Source organism: Montipora foliosa, chromosome 9 (genome assembly GCF_036669935.1).
Source record: "Montipora foliosa isolate CH-2021 chromosome 9, ASM3666993v2, whole genome shotgun sequence".
NCBI lineage: Eukaryota > Metazoa > Cnidaria > Anthozoa > Scleractinia > Acroporidae > Montipora > Montipora foliosa.
In genome coordinates this window covers 6,496,653-6,521,652 of record NC_090877.1, presented here as the reverse complement: position 1 = coordinate 6,521,652, position 25,000 = coordinate 6,496,653, and the positions used below count along the sequence as shown (strand labels likewise).

General features: G+C 39.4%; 3 protein-coding genes across 6 annotated transcripts in view; 2 read left to right on the top strand and 1 right to left on the bottom strand.

Annotated features, from left to right (window-relative positions):
• Positions 1-2,500, bottom strand: part of LOC137969781 (radical S-adenosyl methionine domain-containing protein 1, mitochondrial-like) — a 30,707-nt gene extending 28,207 nt beyond the window's left edge. For 2 of the 4 annotated variants that reach the window (XM_068816142.1, XM_068816143.1), the window contains exons 1-3: positions 2,199-2,500; positions 2,054-2,106; positions 242-348 (exon numbers count right to left, since the gene is read on the bottom strand). In XM_068816142.1, the coding sequence (XP_068672243.1) occupies positions 242-348; positions 2,054-2,106; positions 2,199-2,342 (304 nt within the window). In that variant the 5' untranslated portion in view covers positions 2,343-2,500. The remainder of the gene's footprint in view (positions 1-241; positions 349-2,053; positions 2,107-2,198) is intronic. The other 2 variants (XM_068816141.1, XM_068816140.1) reach the window with 1 other exon arrangement.
• A 63-nt stretch (positions 2,501-2,563) lies between these two features.
• LOC137971077 (histone-lysine N-methyltransferase SMYD3-like) lies at positions 2,564-16,644 on the top strand. The gene is made up of 4 exons (XM_068817801.1): positions 2,564-3,149; positions 11,224-11,529; positions 12,495-12,854; positions 13,357-16,644. Exons 1-4 carry the CDS (start codon positions 2,573-2,575, stop codon positions 13,566-13,568), a joined length of 1,455 nt encoding a protein of 484 aa, XP_068673902.1. The 5' UTR covers positions 2,564-2,572; the 3' UTR covers positions 13,569-16,644.
• Positions 16,645-24,061: 7,417 nt separating this feature from the next.
• Positions 24,062-25,000, top strand: part of LOC137970703 (uncharacterized) — a 2,833-nt gene continuing 1,894 nt past the window's right edge. The window contains exon 1 of the mRNA XM_068817237.1: positions 24,062-25,000. This exon is cut by the window's right edge and continues 676 nt beyond it. Within this exon, the coding sequence (XP_068673338.1) occupies positions 24,955-25,000 (46 nt within the window). The 5' untranslated portion in view covers positions 24,062-24,954.

The following is a 25,000-nucleotide window of genomic DNA, read 5'->3' as shown; positions in this document are numbered from 1 at the left end:
TCTCGATTATCATATGCTAATGAGAACGTGACCAAACAATGGAATCCGTGTATAATACGCACCATGGATTTGAAGGTCAATTTCACCAAAAAAAAGTGCGCATTATACACGGGTAAATACGGTAATATGGTAATTACGACGCAGAGCTGAATATCCAAATAAAACTGTGACAAATTTAAGTTTATTTGAATAAGTTTTAGTCTTACAATAAAAATTATCTTATTAAATCAAGGACTCTAACCTCCACCAAAGTAAACTGAACTGATGGAATTGACTCCAGCCAACTGTAAAAGAGTCTGAGTTTCAGTAACCAGACATTTCCTCATACGCTGATGATCTACATTGTTACTAAAACAAAAACAAAAAAAAGTTTTAACACTACATGTATTATGAGGGACATACAGTGGTTATTGCTAGGAATCTTTGTTATCCAAGATCTCTTAATCCTTACTGATTATAATCTAGTAGATGAATAATTTTTCGGTAGAATCTAACAGTGAATGGGAATCCCTGATTTAACCTTATTTCGCAAAACAACTTAAGTGTGGAGGGTGACAATTTGTCCAAGTAAATATAAAAGTAAAGTCACTTTTATTTAACGTTGGTAGTTCCTTCAGCCACGAGACTGATGTCAATAGAAGCTGACGGTGCCCCTTTACCCCCCTCCCTCTGTCAATGCTCCATTTTACAGGTATTTAAAGCTACAGCAACACAGATTAAGGGAAAGTCAAAACAGATGTTGAAGTTACTGAGGATCAAACCGGGGATCTCTTGCTCCAAAAGCCCTGCACTAGCTTCAACCAACTGAGCTACATGTATGCCTGTTGATCATGCAAGTACATGCCCTGTGGTTAGCACCTTTTGCATTACCATTTCATTTTATGAAAAAATCCATGTATGTCCTTTCAAATCTTTCTTTATTTAGAATCTAGCTCTAAACTACACAATTTACCTAGCTTACTAACTGAGCGTGAGGGCCGTACTGGGGAATATAATTTAGCCTGAGGTCATGGCATTAAGGACCGAGCTCAGGAAGGTCCATACAAAAATGACCTAGGACCAATATCCCCAGTACATTCCTGAGCAAGTGAGGTTAGTAAGTTGTTTATTATATGGCACCGTTTTTCTTTGGGCACTTCTCCGCTTGTTGAATGTTCGTAACCTTCATTTTCTATCAGAAAACTTTGAACAGTAACCTTTCACATGTAAAGCTTAATTTCCCTTGCTATAATTGTACTGTTGTGATGAACAAATTAAATTTCACTTTTTTAAACTTTTTTGTGTTTTGCTCTTGAAACTTGAATTTCCTGGGAGTGAGAAAAAAATATGGAAACAAACCGTTTCCATCATAATGGCCTGTACTGTAAAATCCCAATCAAAAACCAGCCAATCAGAGTGTTCCTTTTAGCCCAAGAATTGCTTGCCATATAATAATTTCTATTATTTTCAAATTGAAATTTTTGATTGGAATGTAGCTACCGGTACTTTTGCATCAGCTTTGCTTTACTACCCAATGACAAGGAATCATTTTATCCAAGGAGAATGAATGTTTCATCACTTTCCAACATATATAATTGGCAATGTATTTTTCAGTCTGACGATAAGAATGGATTACAAAACAGACAAACTTTATGTGAGTGACAGACTTGTTTATTTCAATTAAATACATCAATGGAAACACCCGTGCTGAATAAGTGGACATTGGCAGATCAAGTTGTCATCACTCCTTTGTGTTCCACAAGCAAACTCAACCCACATATGACGCCGAGTGGAGGAATCGAACCCGGGCCACGTTGGTGGGAGGCGAGTGCTCTCACCACTGCACCATCCCTGCACCCGGTAACTTTTCACCTGCACCAGGCAAGTAATTTTTTTTTCCAAGATGGCACGGTAATGAATCCTGCAATCTTATTGGTTCTTTGTTATCGTGCCCATGGGCATAGAGAAAAGAACCAATTAGATTGAAGGATTTGTTACAGTGCCCTCTTGGAAAAAATATCTTATTATTATTATTATTATTATTATTATTATTATTATTATTAGTTCAACCCACTTTGCAAACTTGTTGAAACTACAAAATGTGCATATCCTCTTGCAGAAGGGCCACTGTTATTCAAACAAATTGAAAAAAAGATCAGATTATTTAGACAGAAAGTATACATGAATATTCTATATCCTCAAACCACATGCACACTCACATGAACATACAAAGTGGCGTCGTTTTCCAAGGTCGTGGATTGGCAAAGCTTACGACTTTTAAACGTCGGTTTACTCGCATGAAATTGATTTCTGCAAAGAGTCTGTGTACCTGTAAAGCACATTTTAGCCAACCTGACCGTCATGGAGAGAGTATAAGTTGAGAATTTTATCGGATATAAAAGTCTGCCGCCATTCTCAAAAATATCAGCAAATATGTGTCAGCGGATCATATCTTCTTCAAGGTAAATTTCAAGCGATAACAGCAAGCAAGCAAGCACCTCATTTAAGAGATCGGTACAATACAATTACCATATATGAAGCATCTACGTTCTTCAAGTAACACCGGGGGGGACCGGGGCCGAGAATTTTCATCATGGCGGCTTCAGAAGCGTTGGGAAAGGTTGTTGAAATATTCAAGTGTTCGGAGTCTAAGGGGTATGGTTTGCGAGCTTTAAAACCATTGAAACCTGGTGAAAATGTTTTGCAATCAACTCCATCAGTGTTTGTTTTAGGCAGTAATATGCGAAGCCACTGCTGCGACTTTTGTTTCGCGAAAAGAGATGAAATTCAGCGTTGTTCAAAGTGCAAGTTTGCGCGGTATTGTAACAGAGAATGTCAAAAGAAGGCTTGGAAGGAGCATAACATAGAATGTGAACGCATACGCGAGGTTTCACCCAATACGCCTACAGATCTTGTGCTCCTCATTTCAAGAATCATTTATAAAAAGCAAATGGATAAAACGTTTAGCGCTGAATTGGCTCGTTTAGTGTCACATCGGGAGCAGTTTGGGAAAGCGAAGAAAGACGTCTTCTCTGCCATTCTAGCAGTTTTAGTAAAGTTCATAGGAGAAAAGAAGTTTCGGGAGACTTCACCATCGGAATTGTTTGAACTGTTTGGAAAAATATGTTGCAACAGTTTCACTATTTGTGATAACGAGTTGCAACCTCTCGGTAAGCTATGCCGTAGGCCAAATAGTTGTTTCATAATGGTAATTGAACTGAGTGGAGTGCAATTTGGTCTGAAATCATACGTGTGATTTGGGCGAATTCGGTTTGAAATCACAAGTAAGCTTGTGATTTCAGTCCAAAATTGCATGACATGAAGTTCAATAACCACTATATTATAGCTACAGTATTTCTATATTATTTAATCGCTAAAATACGGGATTTTAGCCAGTACCAATATTTTATTGGTCCAGTTGGGAACAAAAGTTGCAAAATTCGCCACACACTTGTTTTCTTTGTCTTTCATTTTCCTGCAATTTGATTGGTTACCTTAAATAAGCCTTGAAATCTGATGGCTGTTTTGTTTTAGCATTCCTTTCTCGTTGTCTGAGGAAATGGTGCGATTTAGAGCTGAAAATAGTGCGATTTGGGAATAATTTGTCCTGCTGAGAGCCAATCAGATTGCAAGGCAATAAGAGGCGTGATAACGTAATCCAGTGGAAAAGCCACTATTTGAAGTTTAAAATGGTGCAAAGATTTGAGCATGTAATGTTCTGGTCACTGTGGATATTCACACTCTAAGCACATCTACATGTGAGTAAAGGTGACTGTCCAAACATGTTGTCCGATGTTTAAAGTGAAGTTACCCTGTAAAGTGACTTTTGATTCACTGGGCAGTTATCTGGCCTTTGTAAACTGGAGGCATGAATTCAAAGTTTCCGGCCACCTTTTTGCCTTACTTGAACAAAGAAGACAAAACATGCCATGTTATCATTTATAGAGTAGGACCAGACTACGTTTTGTCACCAGGGCCCAGTTGTTCCAAAGCCAATGACACTAATCCTCGACTAAGTGCTAACCAAAGTCTGAGCTTTACTCATGAAAAAAGCTTTAACCCATTTACTCTGTCTAGCGCCAGGCAATTTTACTCATCAAATGGGGGCATCCTGGGGTGCTTGAGGAGTGAAGGGGTTAATAATCTCATTTTACAAATTGGATCTGTTGAATGACATCACTACTTGTAATGCATGGGCCATTCGAGATCTGATTATCCCTGTGAGGCAAGTCACAGCTCACAAGACGATGGAACAGTGCAGGGCTTGAAATTGGGACTCACTGGTCGCCAATGCGACCAAAAATTGAGGGCTGATGACTAGATTTTCAGCACTGGTCGCCAGCTGGCGAATCACGTTTTGTCTGATAACCCAGGATAAACAGCAGACAACTGTTGTATTTGAATCTTTATATGATGAAATCGTTCAGAACTGGTAGCTAGAACATGACTCACCTTTCTTTCCCCATTAAGATAATGTATAAATACTACAAGAAAATCGGTTTCTCACATTGTTAATTAATAGCACAAATGTACTTCGATACTTCGATCACCAACGTTTACTAGGCGCTATATTGTTTCAGCGGCTTCATGGGATCGTGGGCGCACTGATATGTCATCTCGTAGGGGCTAGTATGGTTTTAGTGCCGGAACAATTTTCCTCACACTATCGGGCCAATCTTGTATAACCTGACGGGATAGACGCTGCAAGGTTTCATCTTTTGAAGTTTCCTCTTTGAACTCTTCCATTTTAGCTGGTGTGATTCTGATTAGGTGTTGAACGTTCACATTCATGTCTGACTTTTCAATGGGGAAAGGCGTGACAGGGCGTCAGCTGTAACCATTTCTCTTCCTGGAAGATATTTAATAACGCAGTTGTAGGGTTGTAAACGAAACAGCATTCTTTGAAGGTGTGGTTCTTTTTATTGATCTGATCTTGGGGCCGATGGTCTGTTTTAACCACAAACGATCTTCCGTAGAGGTACGAATGGAACTTTTCACAGCCATAGACCACAGCTAATAGTTCTCGTTCAATACTGGCGTATCTGGTTTCCGCAGGGGTAAGTGCTTTCGATGCAAAAGCTATTGGCTTGTTGTTTTGGAACAGAGATGCGCATAAGCCCTAAATTGATGTGTCAACGTGAAGGACAACTGGTTCAATTCTGTCATAGTACGCCAGGGTCGTTGTGGTACATGTCAATGACTTCACCTTCTCAAAGGCTTTCGAATGTGATGGGTTCCACGCAAAGACAACGTTCTCTTTTAAGAGATTTCTTAAGGAGGTAGTGTGGTCAGCAAGATTGGGGATGAATGAGCTCATGTAGGTTGCCATCCCCAAAAAGGTGTGAAGTTCCCTCTTGTCTTTGGGCTGTTCTAAATTTTCTATGGCTCTGACTTTATCTTGGCTGGGCTTGACACTGTCTGGTGTGTAAAGCATACCAAATATATTGCACTTCTTTGTTTTGATAATGCACTTCTCGTCATTAAGCTTGATGATTTCGTTTGGTGTAAGTCATGCTCTTTGTTATTCTTTCCATAGACTGTAACGTCATCTGCAATGGCAATGGCTCCCTGGCAATCACGATACATCTCGTCAATCTTGAATTGAAAGATCTTTTGACTCATTCGTCATTGACTCATAAAGGTTGTCAGGTACGAGGATTCCTCATCTAGCTATAGTTTGACACTTAAATAGCCATTTCGAGCGTTGAGCTTGCTAAAAAACTTTGCTCCTGCTAATTTTGGTGTGATATCCTCTAAGTTGGGTATGGGATGATGTTCTCTCTTGATAGCCTTATTCAGGTCTCTAGGATCGAGGCATAAAACGAAGTCGCCCATTTTCTATCTCTCTAATAACCAGGGAGTTACCCCAATCTGTAGGTTGCGTTACTGTTACAACGATATCTTGGCTTTCCATCTGATGTAGTCCGGCTTGTAATTTATCTTTCAACCCTATGGGCACTTTGCGGGGTGCATGTACCACCGGTGATACTTCGGGATCTAGTGTGATGTGATACGTATAGTCGTCAAAACATCCAACTGTGCCATTGAAACATGCTGGGTACATCAAGGTTTCAAGGTTTCAAGGTTTTATTTGCCATGATTACATATAATGTATCCGATTTAATAAACAAAATACAAAAAATTGTAAAAAAGGCGAGGAAGCCCATAAAGAAACTATAAGAGCTTATGGAGCTATGGGCTTCCTCAAATTAGACTAAGAAATTAAGTTTAAGATAGCACTGGGACGTAATGCAATATATTATTAAAAAGACGAAAGAGTGCACACACACATTTATCCACGAAAATACAAAAGCGTAAATACTTCGAAGAATTTGATGCTACTAACGATAAAGAAGAAAGGTTTTTCAGGGTGAGACGAAAATGAAAAGATGAGGTTGCCCTTCGGGCAAGCTGTTACTTGTAGTTACTAGCCCGAAGGTCTGAGGAGGTAGCCCGAAATTAAATTGTTTATAAAATATATTTCGGTCGCTTTTGTAAGCAGAAAAAGTCATGACGTTATTTACGGACGCGGTGCAAAACGTTGTCACGCTACGATAATTTGGCCTCATAACATTATCATTTTCTCTCAGGAGCTTTCTGCCACACACTTTTTGGTATAAAAGCTCAATTTATCATCAGAAAAGGGGAACCAACGGTGCTTGCCCATCGGGCAAGCTACGATAAGAAAACGCTAGCCCGACAAGTCATTCCACTAGCCCCGGGCTATCGGACAGCACTTTCGTCGCGCCCTGTTTTTGCAAAAGTGAGCGGTAGATCCAGATGACTTAATTTGACTGTCAAGAGAATTGAAAAATTTAGGGCCTTGGAAGCGGATTGAAAATTCTCGTTTATTAGTTCGAACTAATGGAATATAAAAATTGGAATTGGATGAGTTTCTAGTGTTATAAGGATGAATATAATTAGCCAGTGTAAACATGTCATTAAATGAATTCAGAAGTAAACCTTTAGAGAAGAAAAACATAAACTTGCCTTAATGAAACAAAACAACATTACTGAATTTTAAAACTTCGAGATCTCGAAAAATAGGATCTGTATGGGAATCAAAGGGAACTTTAGCAACAATTCTAATTGCTTTCTTCTGGAAAGTAACTATTCTTTTTAAGTTAGAATTATAGGTCAATCCCCACACAGAAACGCAGAAACATCTCCATCAGCTCTTGTTTACTTTTGACTGATAGCCGCTCTTCCAGTGGTACATGACTTCCGATGTAATTCGAGCTTTTCTTGAAATTACCCGTTGATTTGTTCTTAGTGTGTAATGTAAGGAGAATAGTTTCAGTGCAGTGCATGCTTTTAGACCGAGGATAGCTGGCACTGAAGTGTCTGCGACGTAGAAACTGCAGTTGATTTTCTTCTCTTTGAACTTGCAAGGGATGCTTACAATACCAAGCTGCTTGATTATAGAGCCACCATATGCTGAAAGGATGGCTTCATTCTTTTCCAGTGCTTCTGGTTTGGGGTTTCCTTCGTCGTCAAATTTCTGTGGGGCAATTATGCGAAGTAGTCCTCCTCGCCCCTGTCCTCAATCGCGTGAATAACTTTTTTGAAGGCCAGCTTTCTTCCTTGGTTAAGTTGTTTCCGTTTGCTGGACCGGCAGACAGATTGCCAATGATTAGCTTTGCCGCATTTTCGACATGATGTACCGTAGGCTGGACATTTGTTCCTCGGGTGTTGTTTTCCGCAGTTGTTACAGAAATCCCTTTCTTGTTCCTTATGAATGGCATCAATACTCCTGTCTTTTTGATGGCTGTCACTACTTTCTGTGTTTACTTGTCGCCTCGTGGCTCCTTGCAATCTCAATGGCGGCTGCAAGGGTCAGTGATTTGTCTCGACTTATGAGAGACTTTGTAACATCGGAATTTCTTGACCACCAAATAAGCTGATCCAAAACTCTGTCTTCAACTTTGGCGTTGCTGCAATATTGACATTTTGTTGCTAGATTTTTTAATCTTGAGATAAAATCATTCTCTGGCTCGTCTTGTTCCTGTCGCATTCCTTGTCGTGTGTATCTGTGAATTCGATGACTCGTCTTCGGCTCCAATTGATTTTCGAAAATAATGGCTGTCTTCCTCCTCTGTGAATGTCCAACTGTTGTAGATATCCAGGCCTTTTTCTCCCGACCAGAGTAGAATATAGCGCACGCTTTCTTCGTCATTGGCGTCTTTGAGAACGCTTGAAAACATAAGCTGACATTTTTGTTTGAACCTTGCGAATGCAGTTGTCCCAGTTCATCTGTGGCGATGCAAAAGACGTTGCTGCTGCCATAATTCGCTTCTGCTGGCCTCTCTCGATTTAACTTTACAAATTATCCTTGTAAACGGCTGCCACCTTGTGGTAGGTTACCGAAGACTTTATTCCATCTTGCTCATACACACTGCATGCATGTGTATGGTTTCTGGATTTACATAATGTGCTAGCCTACTACAAAATAATGTAACATACAATAGGTGCTAATTATCACATGCCAATATGTTACAGTGGTTCCAGTTGCTCTGGTAACAAACGACTTAACATTCTGGTCATACTCGTAAACCACCTTGCAGTACATTACGAACAAGAAGAGGTGATTCAAGTCATTTGTTGCAAATCGAATGAACGACATCTGCGAAGCCTCCACTCCACAACAATGGTGATATGTCCCGACGTCGCGTAACCCAGCCGATGACGCCTGTGGAGGGATGCCACTTACTGCTCTCAAATCGAATTGCCACTGGAACACCAGCCCAAGCTTCCTTCTTAGTCGAGATGAACAATGGACAGTCATACCATTGATATACTGATATACCCCAGACGATGATAATGAAGTTTGAGTAGAAAGATCTGTTATGTCAGTCGCTCGTGTATCATCATTAGACTAGCTGCTGAGATGCTTTTCATCTTGGCCACGACTGCTAACAGTTCTTGCTTGGTTTATGCATTTTGTTGACCACATGCAGAGCAAGGAACGAAAGGAAGAATATCCCTTACCCAAACCCTTACAATAACTAACAGGTAAAATAAGACAAACTAAAACACAAATGATAAGACTAATTGTTTAAAATTCAAGAAACGAGATTTACGATTAGAGGAAGATACTTGGCCAATTATTTAACAATATTTAGAATAAAAAAAGACAAAGAAAATTACAAGAAATTAAGCTCAAGCTCCTATGCCCTTTGAAGCTGCTCACGCTATGATACTCCTGAAAGATCATCCAGTTTTGACTTTAATTTTTCGTTACTACCGTGAAATCCTTGGACATGCTGGATGTGAACGTGTACTTCTTATATGCATGAACACTTCTGGCTTACATTGTATTTAAGCAAGAGTGCTTGTGTGCAATGATCTGCGAAAGTGCATCAGTTGCCGGAAATGAAAGCAAGCGCCCATGAAGCAGATGATGGCAGACCTTCCAAAGGAATGCGTTACCCCATATGAACCACTGTTTCCCTACACAGGATTCGATTTCTTCAGGCCGTTCTACGTGAGGAGGGGCAAAGCTCAAATAAGGTCTATGGCTGCCTCTTCACATTCCTTGCAAGAAAAAGATGACTCTTTTGTGTTAAATACAATCCCCGGCAGTTTTAAAGAAGTTTGTAATGTTTTGTAATCATCTTTCAATATCTACAAAAAAGAAATTAATTTCCTGATACTTGTTGGAAACGTTTATACCTGGAGCTGCAGAAGAAAGGAAGTACACCCTACCATAGATAGTTACAAAACTATTTAGTAATTTTGTTTAATATCTGAAAAATGGAAACATATTTAACTTGCCATTGTCACATTCATTAATAATTCATAAGAGTTATAACCAATCAATAGGCAGTATTTGAGTCACATGGCACCTCTGTAAACCCCAATACAAATCAACTGTCTGAAAGCACAGGGAGGGATTGAATAGCTACCAGGGAAAGGCTAGGGTTGATGAATTATTAATCAATTGTATTAACTGTCAATACAGACTCCTACTCAGCTAATTAGTATTCATTAACTTTTGATACAGATCGTTACTGATTAAAATGCAAAACACAATGGGGCTATTTTCATCGTGAATTCAATTTGATTTACCTGTTTCCAGCTGCACTTTTTTGTTCACTCTTGTGTTCTGCCAGGCAGTAAAAGCGTTCACCGCCCATTTTGTATTTTTAGGTACCATTTCAGACGGCAAGGCAATTTCTTCCTTCTCAGTTTTCGGATAACGAAACCGTCCTGTCGCTTCATCAGTTACTGAAAATTGTTCTTAGTTTCATTGTTGTCCCATGAACTCTCTCCTTTGGGACTTACAATGTTTTGGCATGCGTGTCCAATTAATGAATTGCAAAACAATCCGTTCATTCAATATATTGTTTCATTTTATTTATTTATTTACAGTATTTATTTATTTATTTATTTATTTATTTACTTATTTAAATATTCACCCTAAGGTGGGTGTTAAATACAATAGGACACTAAGTTCTCAAAACTAGAATACCCAACCCAGCCCAAAATGAAAAAAAATATGAAAAAAGTATTACAATATCAACAAGAGCAAACAGAGAAAATATTTACTTTGCGACATTTAGGACAGGTAAATTTAAAAGTACGAACATTTCCATCAAAAATCTGGTATAACCCGACGAAATAGAAAGACTTAAGCTTAGCTTTAAAAGAATACAAAGTAGTTTCTGCTTTGATATCACCAGGAACAGCATTCCAAATATTGGAAAGTCTAATAAAAAAATGAATCCCTAAAAAGTGAAGTTCTAAAATAAGCTGTTGTTCCAACGGTTAGGGTTAGGGTTAGGGTTAGGGTTAACCAAGAGGAACCACGACGTGATTTACTGTTACAGTACTAAACATAATTTTCTTAGTTTAACTGAATAACCCCTAATTTACATTTATAAAAGAAAGGGAGCTCCAGGTACTCAAGCCAGTAATTAAGCGGTAATAAATTTAGATAGATGGACCAAGCGGATTTGACAATTCACAAGTACGATAAAATATTGGCGTCCGATCTGTATAGGCGTTTACAATGGCGAGCCTTTGGCTCGCCATTGTAAACACCCATGCAGATCTCCCGCTGATATTTTATCTACTACATAAAGGGATTCATAGACTGAATTCCAACAGCAAGACTTAGAGCTTCCATTTCCTCAGATGATCAAAACATTTCATCCTCACTCAGATCACAGGGCTGAACCATCAAAAGTGTGACCTTTGGAATCTTATGTCAGGAAGCTTGACTATTGTATTTTTTCACAATAGGCGTTGGTGTCTACACTACAGCCTCTTATCTGAACCACTCATGTTGTCCAAACTGTGCAGCAGTATTTAATGGTACAACACTAATCATTCATGCAACAGAACAGGTCAAGGAAGGGGATGAGCTGACAATAAGCTACACTGAATTGCTTTGCCCTAGTTATGAGAGAAAGGAAGACCTGATGAGCCGTTACTGTTTTGAGTGTAAATGCATTAAGTGCACCTCACCTTTGGAAGAAGATGGACTTATGCTAAGTGCACAGTGCTTTGATCCTGGCTGCAAGGGAGCAGTCCCAAGATATAGTGAAGGTCAGCAGTGTCTGGCTAATTGCTTGGTATTTTTCAAATTTGATATGTAACAACGTGTGATGACTTCAATGTACAAACAACAATGAGTATTAGTATAAACACACAGGTGATTATTCAAAATAGCGCGCTCTCATTGGCTCGCTATCTCGGATTATCAGCCGATAATCACCTCGACGGACAAAATGGCTGCCAGTAGTCGTTTTGCCAATGTAAGTGAAGATGATTTCGCGTTGGAATGTTTTTTTTTCTCTTTTTTGAAATAATCACCTGTGTATTTATACTAAAATTAGTCGCCTCAGGCTCAGTGATTATCGGTGAATATTCACCGATAATCACTTCGCCTTCGCGAATAATTGTTAAATGTAATTGTGCGCAAGAAATACTCTGTCCTGTTAAGATTGGATCCCAGTTTACTGTATTTGTTGAAACTTTGAGTGACGACTGAAAAATGGCCACTCCTTCATAGAAAAATACTGGTATATCGTATTCCATTTTTTATTCTCAGGCCACATGATCAGAAAAACTCTGATTTTATTCCCCTTTTAACTATGTTGTAAGCTAACTTTGTACATAGACACTTTTAGACAAAGGTAAGATAACCTTAGTTACCCTTTTGACTGTAGAGAACAACAGCAATCCAGTTTGCAATGACATGGTTATACAAAAATTTTGTTTTATCAAGGGAGTTGATAATGTAAATTGACCACCGTACAGAGATTCTAAAAGCTGACGTTTCGAGCGCTAGCCCTTCGTCAGAGTGAATCCACTTGATTCAATGGTTGATTTGAGCTGAGCAGCACACAGCTGTTTGAGTTCCATGCAGACTCAAACCTACAGCTCTCTGGACAGTTCTTCATTGCTCTACCAATAATATTAATTTAACTGGTCTAAATCAGTTTGGTTGATGCTTTTTTGTCATTTGAATCATCAGCCTTTCACATACGTATATAATTATACCTTTTTAGGGGGTAATTTGGCTTCTTGTAATACTTGTGGAAAAAGCCTTATTGACAGAAGTGATGTGGTGAAGGCAGAATCCCTAATGGTGAAGTCTAAAAAGGCTTTGAAGGAAATTGAAGTGTTGGATAAACTAGGGGATCATAAAGCTGTTTTTGAACTTGTTGAGGAATTATTAGCGCAACAGAATGGACTTTTTCACAAGCTTCACTATGTCAAGATCAGTTTACTTGATAAAGCTATGGATGCATGTATTTATCTTGAGATGTGGGACACTGCATTAGCCTACGGGCTGCAAACAATGGATGGCTATAAGCTATATTATCCAAGAAACCACCCAGTTGTTGGAATTCAGTTGTTTAGAATTGGTGAGTTCTTGAATCAAGATGATGCCAAGAAAACATACCTATTTGTTTACTTGTCTGAGATATTTTCATCTTGGACAAATTAGTATTTCTGAAGCTTGATGACAAACATCCACTTAGTTGTCTCAATTTTGACACAGTTGACAAGCAGTTAGGACAGCCTTTACTGTTTTCTTTTGCATTAATTTGTTTTCATAGTTTCATAGACTATGCTAAAAAATTTATTGATTACAAGCACAAGCTATATTCCCCAAGTCAGGACCTTAAAACAGAACAGAGTGGTTAAGAGGATATTACATTCGATGCGGAATTCTACGTTCTCATTCATATGTAGTTACAAGAGTTAACTCTTACTCCATAACAAGAAAATTACTAGTAGTTAAATATTTGTCATTTACAGGAACAGTATGTTTTGTGAATCACTGAAAGCTCTCTTGAAGCACTTTTCAATGCTTTGTTTTGTGTCAACAGCTTTTTGTAACTAAACGTGTTTTTTTCTTGAAAGGCAAACTGCAAGTGTATCTTGACAAATTACTTGAAGGGTTCAAGTCTTTGCAGCAGGCAGAAGCTATTCTTGACGTTACCCATGGAATAAACCATCCACTGGTGACGGAGCTTAAGGAAATGATAGCAAGGACTGTGGAAGAAGTCAGAGCAAAAGGGAAGCAAACACATTTTAACAGAAATTTGGACCTGGTTCTTTTGAAAAGTCCGTAAACCAGATCCATTTGTTAATTAAGAGAAACAACTGTAACCATTTTTGTTGTGACATGAACTGTAACTTATTCAAGCGTATTGCTTTGTTGATTCACTTTACTACCTGAATTTCTGAAAGATTACAGGCAATGGAGATGTTTTCGCCAACATTACCCTCTCCTTTCAGTTCATTGAGAATCTGACCGAAATTTACCGAATGACCGAGACTCGCAGTAAAAACCAACATGTAAAAAACTAGCTTCTTTTGCTTTACTATGCATGCACGATTGTTGCTGTATCAGAGAGGACTCGTTCATTACACACAAAACCTAACTCTTACATGATATGTGCGAACGAACGCGCTCCCTCTCCAAAACCAATACAAGGACGCACCAAATTATACATGGTAGAAATTTGCATACATTGGCTGTTGTCAGGACAATACGTATACCAGAGGTTATAATCCATCAAATATTTTCGCTCGCGCGCGATTGGTCTAAACGCGTCACGTGGGCGAATATTCCCCAGCTAAAACTGGGGAATATCCGAGGATATTCCCCAATGATATTCCCCAATTTTTAAAACCGACTTCAAGGATTCAAGTCTCACATTAAAATTAATGTTAGGATGGCAGAACGGTTTGCTTTCGTAACAGAAGAAGAGATAAACCTGCTGGTCGATAGAGCGGTACCAGAAAACACCAAAAAATCCACTTCATACGCTGTTAACTTTTTTGACGGTAAGCTGTTTGTAAATCGTATCCGCCAATTGTATCCACACGATTAAAAAAGTATGTTTTCCTTTCACTGAAATGTTCCAAGCATATGAACTGAAGCGAAGTCTGTTCGAAATTCTGGAAATGAATATTGAATGACACGGTTTTGGAAGCCAATTGACAAACTTTGACGTGTTGACATATGACGGACTGGCAGATCCCGCTTGTTGCGAAAACTGTTCGCTTCTCGGAACAGATAATGTCCGCGGACAAATATCCGAGCATATTTTCGCGCCAAATGAAGGCTATTGTTTATATATCGAATATGCATGTAAATATCAGTTTATGTACTGACAGGAAAACTGAAAACGTTTTCTTAATCATTTCTTCTTTTCAATTCCGGGCTGTTTCTTTCACTACAGTTCCTTTTCCAGTCCTCCTCTTCTTCGACACATTGTTCTCAAACTCTGCCTCTCTGAACATCTGGATTACATGATTGAGCTATCATGATAAGATGCTTAGTCATACCTTAAAAATTTCACATATATAGGACTTGACAATTTGTATGAGTCAATGAGCGGCGTTTGCGTTATGACTGGTGCATGGAAAAGGGCTCATTGTAACCAATAATCGGACCTGGCGTGACTATGGAGAAAGATGATTTGGGTATATTTGACATGGCTGGAAGAAACCAAGCAAAAGAATTCTCGGTTTTCAGCTGACGTCATAACCTTATGCAAATTAGGTTTCCGCCATTCTGGTGCCCCTGATTATAGGGAAATGTATGACATTTTGAGCGCTCACTTTCGAAGTCTTCAAATAATTCATCTTTCCAATGGATATTTCCCAAGAAAGCGACCCAAAATCACTCGACGAGGTACCAGTACTTTCATCCTACCCAAAAAAAACCTCGAAAGCCACGTTCGAGAGCGCTATTTGAAGAAGATTTTCTGTCGTTTGCGTAGACCCAGCGGCCATACGGAACGATCAGTTTGGCTCCTCTCGAAGTTTCAGACTTGCTTTCCTAGTTAGTTTTAGAGACAAGCTACTATACAAACAAGCAGTTTAAGGCCTTCAAATTTTTGAAAGCGTACAACCAGATGATTTCTGGTTTCGTTGCGTCCGTTTAAGGAAGGGAAGGAAATCGCGGGCAAGATTGTTGTTGTTTGTGGCCAAGGTGACTCGGAAGTTTGACACTCGGCGTCGACCTTATCTGTATCTATTCAGTTTCCCGTTGGATTTCTTTTAATACCTTCGCTAACTGCTATGGCCGCCAGATGAGAAGAAAAGGCCTCCTCATTCCCTTTGTTACGATGATTTCCCTCTTCTTCTGTCAAAGTACTTGGTCGATTAGAGTCTCAGTCCTTCACCTTGAGAAGGTGAGAAGCTTTTTTCCTTCGAAATTCGTCCGATTTCCTTCAAACTCAGTCAATTTGGGCGCTCCATCCCTCGCATTCGCCTGTCGAATTTCAGCGAAATCGAATAAAACGCCTCCGAGTTAGACATTTGCTAACCTGAGTATCACAAACGCCTGATACTCAGGTTAAATTCACCTCATTAAATATTCAAAATCGGAGCACCTCATTTGCATCGGGCATATTTAATGAGATGAATTTTCGAAGATGAATTTCTCGGCGACGTTGTGGTTTAATCGGTCGAAATTGAGCACACTTGTTTGAGGGGTTCAAGCGCTTCGGTGGTGTGAATTGGGAAGACATCGGTGGAAACCCGACCGAGAAACGCTTTATCGAAAAAAAGCCAACTTTCGACAAATTCTGACTCGCTCGCCTTTTACCCTAAAACCCTGAACCAACGCGTGCTAAATCGCTGCGAAAGCTTTACAGGATAAAACACAACCGTTCACAGCAAAAGCCGTTACTGGCAATCACCGCAAAAGCTTTAATTGCTAAACCTGTAAAGACAATTTCAGCAAAATAAGTCCAACCCCACACTTAAAGTTAAAATCTAACATTAAACCGTGAGTCAATCGCTGCGAAAGCTTTTAAATTGTCCTTTGTTCGTTTTATCTGTCCCAGAGTAAGGCAGGCTTCCCAGAAACAAAGTCTTTCGATTTCGTGTCGTCTCGGCTTATCTGTGAAATCCACCCGTTTCGGCGATCTTCTGTTAGCTGTTTTTAACTTTCACCGTTCTTATCAACAACGATAGGTATACGGAATAGACTAATACCTTCCTTGTTTCCAGATTTTACTCCACAGCCAGGTATTATACAGAGAACCATCGCACTACAACTCACTCACATCTCTCTCTACGCGTCTCTGTTTACGATTCGAGGGGCTCCACAATGGCGGTTAACGACGGTTGTCAAGGACTAAGGTCACGTGGGTGAAAACCAAGAATAAGAGGAAGACGGATACCTGGAACTGAACATTTGCGGCATTGGTTGTGGCGTCAGTCAGTACCTCATAAGAATTCCCGGCTTGCTTTCAAACATCCTTGAGCACATCACCGATCTTTTGCCATGTCTCCCGAGAGTCGGGACGCTTTAACAGGAACACATGAGCCCAACAAATTGATCTGCTCCCAAATGAGTCGCTTCATAGCTCAGTTGGTAGAGCAATGCGCTGTCATCGTTGAGGTCATAGCTTAAATCTTGTTAAAGCCACCTGAATTTTCTAGGTGTCGATAAGGTAAGTGCGAAGATCATTTCTTCCGTTTATCTGTCATCCGCATTTATTTCACTCAAAGAAAGGTAAGTCGCTTTCCCTAATAAGACGCCTGTATTAACGCAAACGCAAATGCAAAAAGGTTTGTATTTGCTAAAAGTGCTGATGACTAGCCTTGTCTTCCGTCTTACCCTGGCCGAGGTAACGCCTTCAAAACGTATTCTACAGGTGATATGTGATATGAACTTCAGCACCTTCCAATGGCCTGACCAGGGACAGTGGAACTTCCGGCACATCCACGTGGGAACAGCTTTCTCCTTTAGCCACACCAGTAGTCCAGGGAATCTATGAAGGTTTGTAGGCCTTGCCCAAACAAATTGCAACAGAATTATTTTGTATGCCCAAATCTTAAGGTGGTTGCCCTATCCAACACACCAAGAGTACCAAGAAATCCCTCCAGTGGAACATGCCAAAATGTAGCTTGGAAAATTAATTGTTAGATTTTACCACAGGACCCCAGCTCAAAAAATTTCCGAAATCGCTTGTCTTTAACAAGCCCAATACTTTAGCGTGGGGAAAATGTACACAGTTCAAAGTAATGTTTGTTTTGTAGTTTTTCATGCTTAATCCAAAAGGACCCAAGGCAGTGTCTTATTTATCATTTTTGTCGCTATGAACGTAAGAGTTTTTGTAAAGATATTGCTTTGTTTGTGAGTTATATGCTCTGCAAATATTTAACAATTATCTTGCGAAATCGCGAGGAATATCGCCTGATACTTAGCCGACGAGGCCGAAGGCTGAGTTGGCTAAAATCAGGTGATATTCCGCAAGATTGAGCAGGAAAAATGTTTTATTATTTAACACATTGATGACAAAGCACAATTGTCTACGTTTATTGGGGAAAAAAGCTGGAAACACTACCACTTTTCTCTGCCACACACAAAATTACGTATATCGCAGGATATATGTTGAGTACGCACGACCAATATTGAGCGCGCTATGACCTTATTTGGTCACTGTGTGTTGGATAAGAAATATCGTTTGTGGAAACAATCTAGGGCTGTTCAAAGAAAACTAATCATTTATAACCCGATTAGCTTGCCCCCACGCTCCCTATACTTTGAGTATGGATCGCTTGGCTGATTTCACAGTTGTAACATGTCGGTTAGTTTGTCAAGAGTCTTCTGCTGGTTACATTGTATCTTCTGGCTATTCTTGGGCAATGTGAAGACAAAAGGTAAGAAAATCATTCATGTATATCATTACTGTACAATAAAATAGTGTTAAAATGGTTTATGCGAGAAGTGAATCACTTTTAATTTAAGTTTTATCACAATTAAATCTTATTGTTTTGAAAGCAACCTTGTATCAATGGAGAATTGCTGTCTCTGTGGGGAATGTTTTCAAGATGGGGATTCTACTTCAGTATTAACTCAGAAGATTGTGGACGGTATTGTACGTGATGCTCAAGTGGGCGACCGAGTGCACCAGAAATGTCGCATGACCTTGTTAGGCCCCAATACTTAAAGAAGAATTTGAGTCTAGGGGCAGATGTCTCTTCAGAGACCATGGGAACAAGTCGTCGTTCATAAGTTTGAACGTAACCCTAAAATATAGAGTTTCGTAAGGAGCGAGCGTGCGTGCGTGTAACGATTGTGTGGCGCATAAAATGGTACTGTGTATGCATATCGTCTTGGCGGGTGTGAAAATGCTGGCTTCAAGAGAGAGAGCTCTGTCCGCCACAGCAATCAAACAGTAAAGATCAAGTGAGTATCGCAATAAAGCCATAATGTGGGGACAAGAAACCAATCAGAAACAGACAAGATGACCTCACCATAAACCAATCAGAAACAGCCAAAATGACCTCATCGAAAACCAATGAAACGGCAAAATGAAAGTTTAAGTGGACAAAACGTTCATATTGCAAACCAAATGAGAGCTGTCTTTTTTTGCAATGTTTAAACCCGGTCAGGCTTCCGTGACTGTAATAGTAGCGCTATTGTTTTCCATCCAAAGCGATAATCCTTTCTATACACCAGTTTACGATTTTTATTGCAAAACGTTCGATTCGATTATTAATCAAGCATAGCATACGCTAACAAAGTTTTATTAGAAAAGGCTTGAAAAAAGGGAGCAGAATTTCGAATCTCTAGGGACCATTCGTTTCAAACGAGACGGGACTAAATGTGGTTCAAGGTTCTCTTTATTTGGATTTTGAGGATCGCTTGAGCTCGTCGTAGTGTGAAACGGGACTATTTTAATTAGTTGGTTTCATATCCTATTTCAAAGTGCCGTTTACAACATTGACGCAGTGAGCAAGCAACAACATACATTTCAACGCCGGTGTTGTGGCTGTCCTCCTGTTCTCTCCAGCAGAAGTGGCCGGGTTGGCAGTGATGTCTCTAAAAAGGCTTGTGGTGTATGAGACCACCTAAGCAGAAACAGCCATAAGTCAAAAAGGGACTTTGCCGAGTGATGGAACATGTAGATGTTGATATAAACGCTTGTTCTTCAACCATCGAAGCGAAATTTGAAATTACTCAAAGTGTATCTAAGTGCCGCTACCATGATGTATGTAATGTTTACAACATAGGAGGCAGTGTTGTATGGGCCTTTACAATCTCGAGCCGAAGGTGAGAGATTGTAGGGGCCCTTACAACACGCCGCGAATGTTGTAAACAACTTGTGAAATAAATACTTTGTATTAGTATCGCCGATGTCACGGTTAGAAAGGCGTGCTGCTGTTAATGCTGAGGCTGTTACTGCCTTCCAAGCGAATGCTTTGCTAACGATAAGACAATATTGCAACGCAATGTAAATATTTATAAGTTGTAAATAATTTAATTTAGGTATTTATTTATTTTTACCCCCTTTTCTCTTTCGTCGCTGACTTTTTTAGTATCCTGTATAGTCCTGTATAGTCTGAAACCGTAAAAAAAAAGCGGCCCTATGCTCATAAACATTCTTTGACTTGGGCCATTTTAGTTTCAATAAGAATAAAACGCAAACAGCGGTTAGAAACATTTCCTTGATCTGTATAACTTTTATAAACTTAACCTTTCGTATGTTACAACATACATCATCAGAAGTGATTATTATTCAGTTACAGATAAATTTAAATTCAAAAATACAGCTGTACGGACTGGGAAAGAACGAAATTGGTTGACATAAAACGACAAAAAATATGCTAATAATTGAGATAAAGTTTCTCACTGCCAACGTTTTCATTTTAGGCTGGCTTTAGATCACGGATGAACAGAGACTCTTTAATTTTACAATGCATGCTTGATCGACCAGTTGCTAATATTGCAAAATGATCCCACTTAATTCTATGGTTGGTTAAGAAAACATGATCAGCAATTGTACAATTTGTAGTTAGGGCTTTAAAATGTTCTGTTTTTCTCACACGTAATCGGCGTTTCGTTTTCCCTATATAGAAATCATTGCAATCCCAGCAGTTTCCTCTGTACACTACGTTTGACCTAAAGGAAGTAGCTACAATTGTAGTTTATCTTTTTAAGGCAAAAAAGACTTGATTCTACGCCCCAATGGGAGCCATAAGGATTCATGACGATGATGATGATGGTCTGAACGACTTCTAGGATGATTACTGGGTTGTCAAACCCAGTTGGAATCTGCGTTTCATTTCTCCGTGTTATTATTATTTTTCCATGTGATGAAAAGTCTTGCCTGTCTTTCTTCTGCTTAGCGGTGTCTTTGTGCATAGAGTCTTCTGTGCGTATTTTGTTAGGTTTGAGGGGGCTAGGGTAATGCGTAGATTTCTCTGGTGCACACAGCAGAACATTTAATTAACCTGCAATGGCGTCGAAAGTCATTCTAACGCGATTGGCGTTTTAGTGGATCTTTAAACAAAATATACCCTCATGGAGCTCAATAATCGAACGTCAATTGGATGAACAAGACAGGCGGTGAAAAATAAATATCTGGAATCTTTAAAGCGACGAGTAATGGTCTTCGGCAACAATTTCATTTTTCGCCGTTGGATATCAAGTAAGCTTTGTTTCTAATATTTTACTAACTTAGTATTATATACAACATCGAAATCAAATGGCAAATTTTTTATGGATTTAACAAACATTGAAGCAATCGAACGCTTTGAATGAGTCACAGTGTTTACTGAAGTCGCATCTAAGTTGTCTGGCAATTTACATTTATTTTGTACTCAACTCTGCAAAGGTAACAAAAAAAATTGCAAATGTGACAGTGACGAATTATTTGAATGAAAGTTTGTTGTCTCTTTTGTGTTTCATTATTTACGGTCAAGGTATTTTCGAAAAGGGTTTGATGTGAACTTTCAGAAATTTATGTAATTGTATATGGTTTGTGACACGGTTGTGTGTCTTGCTTGCACGCACGCAATTGAAATAGGAAGGGTTCACGAAAATAAACAGGTCTGTTGGAAGCGTGCTTGAGTTCAACAAAATGAGCGCCAAAACGAGCAAAAAATTGTGATGCTCATGAAGAATAAAGTAGCTGCTATTTCCAAAACGATGGAATTACCTCGTGATAAATAACCTCGTCTTGAAGAGTAAAGTGTTGACTTTGCAGAAACACTGGTCAACCTCGAGAGTTGAGCGATTGTGATCTTTGTGTTGAATTCGCACATTTCCTGTCAAACTTTATAACACTTGAAAGAAAAAGAACAACTAACTAACAAAAAGAAAAACCCGATATCTTGCCATCATTTGACACAGATGCTTCACTGTTTCGCGAGTAAACACGCCGCGGTAACTTGATCACGACGCCCGCTGAATTCGATGTCACTTTCGAGGGGGAGGCGCAGTGGTAAGATCTCTGCCTTCCAACCCTAGGGTCCCGGGTTCCATTCCCGGTTCTGCCGAGAGTGGAATATTTGGCGACCTTCTTTCCCGCTGAAGTTCACTCAGCTTTCCATCCTTCCGAGGTCGGTAAAATGAGTACCAGCATGCATGGACTGCTTAGAAGCGGCTGCAATTTGCGCCTGTATATGCTTCCAGTCCGCTGGGGGTAAACTGATCATTGTAAAGCGCCTTTGAGACGTTTGTGATAAAGGCGCTATATAAATGCACGACTTTGACTTTTTTTTGACTTTGATTTTGCGATTTATTTGTGCAGCCAAAAGTACAATAACAAAATTGAACATGACTCAAATCTCCCAAAATGTTTTTCGCTGATGGTAACTTTTCGTATTCGCGGTTCAAAATTAATGTTGTTTTCATGTCGTAAATTTTGTTGCTGATGGCAAAATAATTTTTTCTCGATCGACCGTCCTGAAAACTTCCTATATATTTGTTTTGCATAAAGCAAGCAAACAAAATCTGTACCTTAATCAGTTTGCATTTTTGAGCGTTAAAATATAATTTTCGGTCCTATGCTTCTGTTCTAAGTGGTATATTTTTTAGGTCACCCATCCAGATACTAACTCCGCCGGACAGGGAAAACTTCAGTGAACACTTCAGTGAACTTACAAAGCTGTCGGACGCTCAGAGTGCACGCTTAAACTTGTGGTGTAAAGAAGTTGTGAGGGAACTTGAAAATGATCAGCATGTCAGCATAGAAGCCAATGTTTTTCGATTCCCTTTTATTTTCTTCAATCTGTCTGGGTTTAGTACTTTGCTAGTCACCACATGTCTTCTCAGGGGGCTATTTACCTAAGACTTCTACCGTGGCACTACAATGATATACAATACCAAAACAATATCGGGTACTATTAGAGCTACATATGACGCAAAGACAACTTGAATCTCCTGGAAGACAATCGACAATATGGAATAAAGCGCTGTGTTACTGCACTACCACACGTACGCGATGCGCGCCTATTTTTTCTAAAGATGACAGGAATTTTTTCTTTCTGACAAATGATTAATAGGCTGGTAGCCAGGTTTTTAACCTTAGAAAAAGATCTGTTTCGTCGTATGAACGTGTGGGGCAAAGGGCCTCTGCTGGCACGACTTCTGGGTGACCCCTTGAATGGTCTTAATGACTCCCGAGTTGAGAAAATTGCCTGGAACGCTGCAGTTCAATTCCATCTAACTCAGTCCCTTCTATTTTTGAGTAACACATACCACAAGCAACCCAGTGTACGCTCATAGAGCGTCTAGTTAAATATGTATGCATGCAAATAGCATGGTCTGATTTCATACCGTGTAAGCTTGGCACTAGTTATCGGTTTTGCCGGACGGAAGTGCACTTCAGTTTGTAGATGGCGACTTGTACGAAAACTTGGCATTGGAATTGTGGCAGTTCGTTGTGTACTAATAACTACAGAACTAAAGGAACTTGAACTTACTACACTTTGCTCAGTGATCCTGAGCTTCAAAAGGATATAGGAAGGTTCTTATAAACAAAAATATTAACTGGAGAAAACATGTTATATGCAGCGCTCATTGGAGCTCGGGAAAACGAAAGAACAAGAATCTGGAAAAAAAGTACTCCATAAACCCATCCAGGGAATTAAAGAGGAAAATTGACCGTATAAAAACGGTTCTTACATTAATTTTTGTACTTACGTATATGATTCATATTTCGGTCAGTGCGCAAACATTACGATAATAGACACGCAGGCACGGTTCCCGATGACCTTCGCAATTTCTTTAAGGTATTGAAAAAATGCCAAAAAGTTGCCAAAGTTTGATTGTCTCGTTAACGAGATGTTACCCATTAAAGAATTACGACCGTGTTTAAATGTACAATCAGACTCAATTCGCGCTAAGGTCTTGAAATCTTGAAATCACATATTTAATTTAGTTTCGACAATGGCGCCAAGATGTCGCCGAAACGTCGGACTCTTTTATCGTTAGTTTTTGCCTGTATATGTTTATCTAAATAACTGTTGATTACTTTAAGAAGGATCGATTTAGAAAACGTATTAAGAATAAAAAGTAACAACACTATCCGACGTTTCGGAGTCAGACTTGACCCCATTATCAAGGTTAAACTGTACTGGAAAAATTCGCAATTTAAATACAACGGGCGTTAGGTCATTTTACGATCCTAAAGAAATGCAAATCGAAATTTGACTGTCTCGTTCACGAGATGCTTTTGATACGTGAGCGTCAACCATCACTAAATAAGCAGTCAGATTCCATTCGTGCTAAAGTTTTTGTTTGACCTTCGCCTTTTGTATTCTAGCAAAAATTGTAAATATCTTAGTGTCAACTATCGTTTAATTTGCATCTATGCATGTCTTTGTTTTGACCTAACGCCCGTTGTATTTAAATTGCGAATTTTTCCAGTACAGTTTAACCTTGATAATGGGGTCAAGTCTGACTCCGAAACGTCGGATAGTGTTGTTACTTTTTATTCTTAATACGTTTTCTAAATCGATCCTTCTTAAAGTTCTTAAACGCAACAATCAGCTTCAGTTGTTCAGGAGACTTGAACGGTGCAGCAAGAAGCAAATTAAATGCAATGGTGCTATTGAATTTCTACGTTTGTGTCAAAACTTAGATCTGACTCCAACGTTTGCGAAAGTTGACCAAACAAAGCTAAACAAATGGCGAAGGTCTTCTCAAGTGTTCTCAAGAAACGTCCTTGAAGAGGAACTGAAAACTAAGATAAAGCACAGTAATGAACTAAAGAGAGAGATCAACGACATCTATGATGAATTTCGCACATCATGTTCATCGATCCGGTACTTCGCTATTCTGCGGACGATGTCCCTCTTACGCAGGAAATCTTATGCTGAAACTATGGCTCGCCTTACAAACAAGATATCACGTCTTCTAAATAAAGACCTAGACGTTGACGAGCACATCATCAACTTGTCATCTCATCACTTATCGTTCTTCCAGAAGCTAGTTTTATGCAGAGGTTTGAGATTCTCATTTCCAACATCAACCTTTTCTCCGACTGAGATTAAAGCCAGCTTTGAGAAAGCTTTTTGGTTTTTAGATCCAATTCTACCGATGGACAAAAAAGAACTTGTCTCTTCAACTCTCCGCTCTATCGCCCTAAACTACATCGAACGCAAAGGTCCTAAACAACCCAGAGCTATACGTACTGCCATAGCACAGTTGAAACAGCGTGATGATATCATAATAACTAAACCCGATCAGGGGTTGTCATTATGGATAAAGCTGAGTATATCCGGCTTCTCAACAAAGCCTCCATCG